The sequence below is a fragment of the Oncorhynchus tshawytscha genome, linkage group LG11, assembly GCF_018296145.1.
Source record: "Oncorhynchus tshawytscha isolate Ot180627B linkage group LG11, Otsh_v2.0, whole genome shotgun sequence".
In the NCBI taxonomy this organism is placed as follows: domain Eukaryota; kingdom Metazoa; phylum Chordata; class Actinopteri; order Salmoniformes; family Salmonidae; genus Oncorhynchus; species Oncorhynchus tshawytscha.
Genome location: NC_056439.1, coordinates 54,906,289 through 54,917,213, shown reverse-complemented (window position 1 = coordinate 54,917,213; position 10,925 = coordinate 54,906,289). Strand labels below are relative to the sequence as shown.

General features: G+C 47.7%; 1 protein-coding gene across 1 annotated transcript; it reads left to right on the top strand.

The window, feature by feature from the left end:
* Positions 1–2,469: 2,469 nt before the first annotated feature.
* Positions 2,470–10,728, top strand: si:dkey-33c12.3 (uncharacterized protein LOC335380 homolog). The gene is made up of 3 exons (XM_042330385.1): positions 2,470–3,657; positions 6,921–7,045; positions 10,459–10,728. Exons 1-3 carry the CDS (start codon positions 2,635–2,637, stop codon positions 10,508–10,510), a joined length of 1,200 nt encoding a protein of 399 aa, XP_042186319.1. The 5' UTR covers positions 2,470–2,634; the 3' UTR covers positions 10,511–10,728.
* Positions 10,729–10,925: the final 197 nt, after the last annotated feature.

Genomic DNA, 10,925 nt, shown 5'->3' with positions numbered 1-10,925 from the left:
GGTTGTGGTAGATATCACTACATTACTGTAGCTGTGTTCTATAAAGGGTTGTGGTAGATATCACTACATTACTGTAGCTGTGTTCTGTTAAGGGTTGTGGTAGATATCACTACATTACTGTAGCTGTGTTCTATAAAGGGTTGTGGTAGATATCACTACATTACTGTAGCTGTGTTCTGTAAAGGGTTGTGGTAGATATCACTACATTACTGTAGCTGTGTTCTATAAAGGGTTGTGGTAGATATCACTACATTACTGTAGCTGTGTTCTATAAAGGGTTGTGGTAGATATCACTACATTACTGTAGCTGTGTTCTGTAAAGGGTTGTGGTAGATATCACTACATTACTGTAGCTGTGTTCTATAAAGGGTTGTGGTAGATATCACTACATTACTGTAGCTGTGTTCTGTCTGTAAAGGGTTGTGGTAGATATCACTACATTACTGTAGCTGTGTTCTGTCTGTAAAGGGTTGTGGTAGATATCACTACATTACTGTAGCTGTGTTCTGTCTGTAAAGGGTTGTGGTAGATATCACTACATTACTGTAGCTGTGTTCTGGAATTGTATGTTTTTCTGTTATTGTTTTAACAGAACACTGGATAAAAATGCTTTGCAATGTAGTCCATTTGTCACATCCCTCGCTAAAGGTAGTCAGAGTCTATGAATGGGGTACATTACTTTATCGCCCTCTTGATCAGGTCATACCCTGAGGACCACTGTCTCAATCGGATCTACGGGAGTTGGTGATTTGATGTACCCCTCTCTGGACTTAGCCTTCGGGTCGGTGCGGGACTTCCTCCCCTTGACAGACGTGACCAGTACGCCTCCACGGGAGGCAAGAAGCCGGATTCCCGGGGTCCTTCTGGTAATAACTTGATACATTTGTCTAAAACATAGTAATTTCAAACATTTCTATACAATCACATTGTGTCTCTCTACTATGCGTGGGAATACTTAAGAAAATATTTCTTAAATAAAAATCACGTGGAGCTGATTTCCTGGTGTTTTTTACAGTATTTTATGGCCAACAATAAAAATTTGGCACAAAAACATTGTTATATTTTGCTCAGAAAACTCGGGGGCCCAAATAAAACCACTCCCGGGCCAAATTCAGCCACCAGTTGGGGAACCCTGACTTACAGATTCATGATATTGGCTAAACAATTTTTTTTAACTTATCTAGATTTTGTTTGCCAACACATATAGCCTCTGTCTGTCTGTCTGTCTGTCTGTCTGTCTGTCTGTCTGTCTGTCTGTCTGTCTGTCTGTCTGTCTGTCTGTCTGTCTGTCTGTCTGTCTGTCTGTCTGTCTGTCTCTCTCTCTCTCTCTCTCTCTCTCTCTCTGTCTCTCTGTCTCTCTGTCTCTCTGTCTCTCTCTCTCTCTCTCTCTCTCTCTCTCTCTCTCTCTCTCTCTCTCTCTCAATTTCAATTTCAATTCAATTCAATTTCAATTCAAGGGCTTTATTGGCATGGTAAACATGTGTTAACATTGCCAAAGCAAGTGAGGTAGATAATATATAAAGTGAATATATAAAGTGAAATAAACAATCAAAATTAACAGTAAACATCACACATACAGAAGTTTCAAAACAATAAAGACATTACAAATGTCATATTATATATATATATACAGTGTTTTAACAATGTACAAATGGTAAAGGACACAAGATAAAATAAATAAGCATAAATATGGGTTGTATTTACAATGGTGCGTGTTCTTCACTGGTTGCCCTTTTCTCGTGGCAACAGGTCACACATCTTGCTGCTTTGATGGCACACTGTGGAATTTCACCCAGTAGATATGGGAGTTTTTCTGTCTGTCTGTCTGTCTGTCTGTCTGTCTGTCTGTCTGTCTCTCTCTCTCTCTCTGTCTCTCTCTCTCTCTCTCTCTCTTTGTCTCTCTCTTTGTCTCTCTCTCTCTCTCTCTCTCTGTCTGTCTGTCTGTCTGTCTGTCTGTCTGTCTGTCTGTCTGTCTGTCTGTCTGTCTGTCTGTCTGTCTGTCTGTCTGTCTGTCTGTCTGTCTTGTCTCTGTCTCTCTCTCTCTCTCTCTCTCTGTCTCTCTCTCTGAGACTACCTCTCTGTCTCTCTCTCTCTCTCTCTCTGTCTCTCTGTCTCTGTCTCTCTCTCTCTCTCTCTCTCTCTGTCTCTCTCTCTCTCTCTCTCTCTCTGTCTCTCTGTCTCTGTCTCTCTCTCTCTCTCTGTCTCTGTCTCTCTGTCTCTCTCTCTCTCTCTGTCTCTCTCTCTCTCTCAATATGTATATTGCAGCAAATGTAAAAACATGCCCTTCCACATCTCCTCTGCATCATAGTGCTGAGTGTGAGACAGAATACCAATCTCCCTGTGATCTCACTGCAGCACTTTCCTATTGGTCGTTGTGGTGCTGACATTCCTGATGCATCACACACACAGACACTGGTGGGGGGTCAGGGGAAGGAGAGGGGGCTGGCTGGCTGTATATAAACGAGGGCTCTGCAGCGTCGCTGAGCTGGTGCAGTGCAAGACACTCGCTCATCCTCACCGATGGTCTGCAGAACAAGGGGGACTTTAAAAAAAATTAACATCTGAAACAAAAAAAACATCCTACATTAACAAAAAAAAATCTTGAAAAAATAACAAAACAACAAAAAATCCATCATGAGCTACGATCCTTATATCTCCTACCGCCGCACTTGGGACAGCTACCGAGGCTCTTCTCGACCTTCCACTACCAAATCCTTCATGTACCCCCCTCTCTACTCCTCCTCTTCCTCCCGAGCCCTGGGCCTGGCGGCTGGGAAGCAGCGTCCACCCGCCTCTTCCTCACTGCCGGATGCGTCTGCACGGATGGACCTGGCTGAGGCCTCCAGCCTCAACACAGAACTGCTGGGGCTCCGCAGTCAGGAGAAGGAGCAGCTGGTGGGCCTCAACGACCGCTTCGCCACCTACATCGACAAGGTGAGGCGCCTGGAGCAGCAGAACCGGGCCCTTCTGGCAGAGCTGGAGGCTCTCAGGCGGAGGCAGAGGGACCCGTCTCGTCTTCAGGGGCTCTACGAGGGTGAAGCCCGGAGCCTCAGGGCTGCAATCGACCAGAAGACAGGAGATAAGATGCGCATGGAGGCAGAGAGGGACTACCTGAAGGACGTGTACGGGCAGCTGAAGGAGCGCTATGAGGAGGAGGCGCAGTGCCGTGCGGTTGCGGAGGAGGCCCTGCAGAGGGCCCGGGAAGAAGTGGGGCGGGCCATGCTGTCTAACTGCGATGCAGAGGCCAGCGTTGTCTCCCTGGCCGAGGAGATGGGCTTCCTGAAGAAGGTGTTTGTGGAGGAGCAGGCGGAGCTGCAGGCCCAGGTTGTGGCGGCTAACGTGTGTGTCGACATGGAGGTGAGCAGGCCAGACCTGTCTGCGGCACTCAAGGAGATCCGGGCACAGTACGAGCGGCTGGCCAATAAGAACATGCAGGCGGCAGAGGACTGGTACCGGGGGAAGTTTGAGTCCGTGGCGGAGATGGCATCGAAGAACAACGAGGCGGTGCGCTCCATCCGGGAGGAGACCATGGAATACCGCCAGCTGCTCCAATCACGCTCCTCTGAGATCGAGGCCCTGCGGAACGTCATCGAGTCGCTGAACAAACAGCTGGAGGAGCTGGAAGAGCACCAGGGGGAAGAGGTCACGAAGTATCAGGTACAGAACCACTCAATCAATCAGAACCAGGGGGAAGAGGTCACGAAGTATCAGGTACAGAACCACTCAATCAATCAGAACCAGGGGGAAGAGGTCACGAAGTATCAGGTACAGAACCACTCAATCAATCAGAACCAGGGGGAAGAGGTCACGAAGTATCAGGTACAGAACCACTCAATCAATCAGAACCAGGGGGAAGAGGTCACGAAGTATCAGGTACAGAACCACTCAATCAATCAGAACCAGGGGGAAGAGGTCACGAAGTATCAGGTACAGAACCACTCAATCAATCAGAACCAGGGGGAAGAGGTCACGAAGTATCAGGTACAGAACCACTCAATCAATCAGAACCAGGGGGAAGAGGTCACAAAGTATCAGGTACAGAACCACTCAATCAATCAGAACCAGGGGAAGAGGTCACGAAGTATCAGGTACAGAACCACTCAATCAATCAGAACCAGGGGGAAGAGGTCACAAAGTATCAGGTACAGAACCACTCAATCAATCAAAACCAGGGGGAAGAGGTATAGAACCAGGGGGAAGAGGTATAGAACCAGGGGGAGAGGTATAGAACCAGGGGGAGAGGTATAGAACCAGGGGGAAGAGGTATAGAACCAGGGGGAGAGGTATAGAACCAGGGGGAGAGGTATAGAACCAGGGGGAGAGAGGTATAGAACCAGGGGGAGAGGTATAGCACCAGGGGGGAGAGGTACATGGTCTGAGAGGGAGATAAGGTACACAGTGACATAGGTATAGATGTCATAATGTGACCATTTCAAACTGGGGTAAGAACATAGCCAAAAACTCTTGTAGATATAGATGTGATCATGTGAAAGAGCAGTAACAGGCTGCTAGCAGCGCACGGGGTAGCTTACTCTGATGCTGCTGTGACTCTGATTTGGTCCCTACTCTATATGGAGAGTGTTTCACTGCACCAGCTTTCCCCAACCCCCTTCTCTCCTCTCCTACCCCCTTCTCTCCTCTCCTACCCCCACCTCTCCTCTCCTACCCCCACCTCTCCTCTCCAACCCCCAACCTCTCCTCTCCTACCCCCCCCTCTCCTCTCCTCTCCAACCCCCACCTCTCCTCTCCTTCCCCCACCTCACCTCTCCAACCCCCACCTCTCCTCCCCAACCCCCACCTCACCTCTCTTACCCCCACCTCACCTCTCCTCTCCAACCCCCTTCTCTCCTCTCCTACCCCCACCTCTCCTCTCCTACCCCCACCTCTCCTCTCCTACCCCCACCTCTCCTCTCCTACCCCCACCTCTCTTCTCCTACCCCCCTCTTCTCTCCTCTCCTACCCCCACCTCTCCTCTCCTACCCCCACCTCTCCTCTCCAACCCCCAACCTCTCCTCTCCTACCCCCCTCTCCTCTCCTCTCCAACCCCCTTCTCTCCTCTCCTACCCCCACCTCTCCTCTCCTACCCCCACCTCTCCTCTCCAACCCCCACCTCTCCTCTCCAACCCCCACCTCTCCTCCCCAACCCCAACCCCTCCTCTCCAACCCCAATCTCTCCTCTCCTACCCCCACCTCTCCTCTCCTACCCCCACCTCACCTCTCCAACCCCCACCTCTCCTCCCCAAACCCACCTCACCTCTCCTACCCCCACCTCACCTCTCCTCTCCAACCCCCACCTTTCCTCCCCAACCCCCACCTCATCTCTCCCCCAACCCCCACCTCACTTCTCCTACCCCCACCTCACCTCTCCCCCCAACCCCTACCCCTCCTCTCCAACCCCAACCCCTCCTCTCCAACCCCAACCTCTCCTCTACTACGTCCACCCCCCCCACATCTCCTCCCCCCCCCATCTCTCCACTCCACTCCACTCCTCGACCCCTGGTCCTCTCTCCCTCTCCTCCCCTCCCGCACATCTCCTCCTCCCCCCACCTCTCCCCACCTATCCATTCCACTCCTCCCCACCTGTCCACTCCACTCCTCCCCACCTGCTCCTCTCTCTCCTCCCCTCCCCCCACATCTCCTCCCCCCCCTCCCCACTTCTCCTCCCCCATCTCTCCACTCCACTCCTCCCCACCTGGTTCTCTCTCCCCCTCCCCCACATCTCCTCCCCCCCACTTCTCCTCCTCCCCCACCTATCCACTCCACTCCTCCCCACCTCCTCCTCCCCTCCCCCACATCTCCCCCACTTCTCCTCCTCCTCCCCACCTGCTCCTCTCTCTCCTCCCCTCCCCCACATCTCCCCCCCCACTTCTCCTCCTCCCCCCACCACTCCACTCCCTCCTCCCCACCTCCTCCTCTCTCTCCTCAGTAGTAATAGATCAGTCTGTGCAGGGAGTCGTCGTGGTCATTGTGTAGAGGTGAAGGTCTCCCAGGTTTGTCAGTATTCATGGACACCTCCATAAGGAGGCAAAATGACAGAGGAAGGTCACACCAAAGCTGTTATTCAGCTGAATATGTCCTTCCACTGTTTCTATATTTAGAATAATAAAAATCTGGTCTGAGACCTGGGCTGCATCTCAATACCACCTAATTTCCCATATAGTGTACTACACAGGGCTCTGGTCCAAGGTAATGCATTACATAGGGAACAGTTAGGGTGTCATTTGGAACACAGGCCCTTGCTGTTTAATGGACCTGATTTTTTTTCAAAGTGATATTGTTTCAGGTGAGGATAAATGGTCTGTTGTTTCAGGATAAATGGTCTGTTGTTTCAGGATAAATGGTCTGTTGTTTCAGGATAAATGGTCTGTTGTTTCAGGATAAATGGTCTGTTGTTTCAGGTGAGAATAAATGGTCTGTTGTTTCAGGTGAGGATAAATGGTCTGTTGTTTCAGGTGAGGATAAATGGTCTGTTCGTTTCAGGTGAGGATAAATGGTCTGTGGTTTCAGGTGAGGATAAATGGTCTGTTGTTTCAGGTGAGGATAAATGGTCTGTTGTTTCAGGTGAGGATAAATGGTCTGTTGTTTCAGGTGAGGATAAATGGTCTGTTGTTTCAGGTGAGGATAAAGGGTCTGTTCGTTTCAGGTGAGGATAAATGGTCTGTTGTTTCAGGATAAATGGTCTGTTGTTTCAGGTGAGGATAAATGGTCTGTTGTTTCAGGATAAATGGTCTGTTGTTTCAGGATAAATGGTCTGTTGTTTCAGGTGAGGATAAATGGTCTGTTGTTTCAGGTGAGGATAAATGGTCTGTTGTTTCAGGATAAATGGTCTGTTGTTTCAGGTGAGGATAAATGGTCTGTTGTTTCAGGTGAGGATAAATGGTCTGTTGTTTCAGTTGAGGATAAATGGTCTGTTGTTTCAGGTGAGGATAAACGATCTGGAGTGCGACATCAACGAGGCAAAGCAGGAGATGTCTCGCTACCTCAGAGAGTACCAGGACCTTCTCAATGTTAAAATGGCTCTGGACATTGAGATCGCGGCATACAGGTAACCTTAACCTTGGTCAGCCACTATCAGCCACTCTCAGCCACTCTCAGCCACTCTCAGCCACTCTCAGCCACTCTCAGCCACTATCAGCCACTCTCAGCCACTCTCAGCCACTCTCAGCCACTCTCAGCCACTCTCAGCCAGTATCAGCCACTATCAGCCACTCTCAGCCACTCTCAGCCACTCTCAGCCACTATCAGCCACTCTCAGCAACTCTCAGCCACTCTCAGCCAGTATCAGCCACTATCAGCCACTATCAGCCACTCTCAGCCACTCTCAGCCACTCTCAGCCAGTGTCAGCCAGTGTCAGCCACTGTCAGCCACTCTCAGCCACTCTCAGCCACTCTCAGCCACTCTCAGCCACTATCAGCCACTCTCAGCCACTCTCAGCCAGTATCAGCCACTATCAGCCACTCTCAGCCACTCTCAGCCACTCTCAGCCACTGTCAGCCACTCTCAGCCACTCTCAGCCACTCTCAGCCACTCTCAGCCACTCTCAGCCAGTATCAAATTACATCAAGGTTAATTTGTCATACGCACAGTATGCAGCAAGAAATACACAACACAACGAAATGCTTTACTTTCAAACATGTCAACCTGGATCTACAACAACTTGTGTTTGATACGGCCAACACATTGATACGACCAACACATTGATACGACCAACACATTGATACGACCAACACATTGATACGACCAACACATTGATACGACCAACACATTGATACGACCAACACAGTGATACGACCAAGACATTGATACGAACAACACATTGATACGACCAACACATTGATGCGACCAAGACATTGATACAAACAACACATTGATACGACCAACACAGTGATACGACCAACACAATGATACGACCAACACATTGATACGACCAACACAATGATGTGACCAACACAATGATACGACCAACATATTGATACGACCAACACAATGATACGACCAACACATTGATACGACCAACACAATGATGTGACCAACTCATTGATGTGACCAACACAATGATGTGACCAACACATTGATACGACCAACACATTGATACGACCAACACAATGATACGACCAACACATTGATTCGACCAACACAATGATACGACCAACACAATGATGTGACCAACTCATTGATGTGACCAACACAATGATGTGACCAACACATTGATACGACCAACACATTGATATGACCAACACAATGATACGACCAACACATTGATTCGACCAACACAATGATACGACCAACACAATGATACGACCAACACATTGATACGACCAACACATTGATATGACCAACACATTGATACGACCAACACATTGATACGACCAACACAGTGATACGACCAACACATTGATACAAACAACACATTGATACGACCAACACAGTGATACGACCAACACAATGATACGACCAACACATTGATACGACCAACACAATGATGTGACCAACACAATGATACGACCAACATATTGATACGACCAACACAATGATACGACCAACACATTGATACGACCAACACAATGATGTGACCAACTCATTGATGTGACCAACACAATGATGTGACCAACACATTGATACGACCAACACATTGATACGACCAACACAATGATACGACCAACACATTGATTCGACCAACACAATGATACGACCAACACAATGATGTGACCAACTCATTGATGTGACCAACACAATGATACGACCAACACATTGATTCGACCAACACAATGATACGACCAACACATTGATACGACCAACACATTGATGTGACCAACACATTTATATGACCAACACATTGATAAGACCAACACACTTATACGACCAACACAGTGATACGACCAACACAGTGATACGACCAACACATTGATTCGACCAACACAATGATACGACCAACACAATGATACGACCAACACATTGATTCGACCAACACAATGATACGACCAACACAATGATACGACCAACACATTGATACGACCAACACATTGATGTGACCAACACATTTATATGACCAACACATTGATAAGACCAACACACTTATACGACCAACACAGTGATACGACCAACACAGTGATACGACCAACACATTGATTCGACCAACACAATGATACGACCAACACAATGATACGACCAACACATTGATACGACTAACACATTGATACGACCAACACATTGATGAGACCAACACAATGATACGACCAACACATTGATACGACCAACACATTGATACGGCCAACACAATGATACGACCAACACATTGATACGACCAACACAATGATACGGCCAACACAATGATATGGCCAACACATTGATACGGCCAACACAATGATACGGCCAACATATTGATACGACCAACACATTGATACGACCAACACATTGATACGACCAACACATTGATACGACCAACACATTGATACGACCAACACATTGATACGACCAACACAATGATACGACCAACACATTGATACGACCAATACATTGATGTGACCAACACATTTATATGACCAACACATTGATAAGACCAACACACTTATACGACCAACACATTGATACGACCAACACAATGATACGACCAACACAGTGATGTGACCAACACATTGATATGACCAACACAATGATGTGACCAACACAATGATGTGACCAACACAGTGATACGACCAACACAATGATACGACCAACACATTGATACGACCAACACAATGATGTGACCAACACAATGATGTGACCAACACAGTGATAGGACCAACACATTGATACGACCAACACAATGATGTGACCAACACAATGATGTGACCAACACAATGATACGACCAACACATTGATACGACCAACACATTGATACGACCAACACATTGATACGACCAACACATTGATACGACCAACACATTGATACGACCAACACATTGATTCGACCAACACAATGATACGACCAACACATTGATGCGACCAACACATTGATTCGAACCAACACAATTATACGACCAACACATTGATGTGACCAACATATCGATACGACCAACACATTGATGTGACCAACATATCGATACGACCAACACATTGATGTGACCAACATATCGATACGACCAACACATTGATGTGACCAACATATCGATACGACCAACACATTGATACGACCAACACATTGATGTGACCAACACATTGATGTGACCAACATATCGATACGACCAACACATTGATGTGACCAACATATCGATACGACCAACACATTGATGTGACCAACATATCGATACGACCAACACATTGATGTGACCAACATATCGATACGACCAACACATTGATGTGACCAACATATCGATACGACCAACACATTGATGTGACCAACATATCGATACGACCAACACATTGATGTGACCAACATATCGATACGACCAACACTTTAATATGTATTTTCTTCACAGGAAACTGCTCGAGGGAGAAGAGTTCAGGCTGACCTTCTCTGCCCTGAACTAAATCCTCTTCACACTGAACCCCAATAACCCCGAACCCCAATATCTCAATAGCCTATACCCTAACCTAAACCATACTCTTTAGTCTTATAGCCCTACCATTGGTCTTCCTTCCACCCGTACCTAAACCCCATACTACCCCACCCTTACCTAAACCCCATACTACCCCACACTTACCTAAACCCCATACTACCCCACCCTTACCTAAACCCCATACTACCCCACCCTTACCTATACCCCATACTACCCACCCATACCTAAACCCCATACTACCCCACCCTTACCTCTACCCCTACTACCCCACCCTTACCTAAACATCTTACTACCCCACCCTTACCTCTACCCCATACTACCCCACCCTTACCTAAACCCCTTACTACCCCACCCTTACCTAAACATCTTACTACCCCACCCTTACC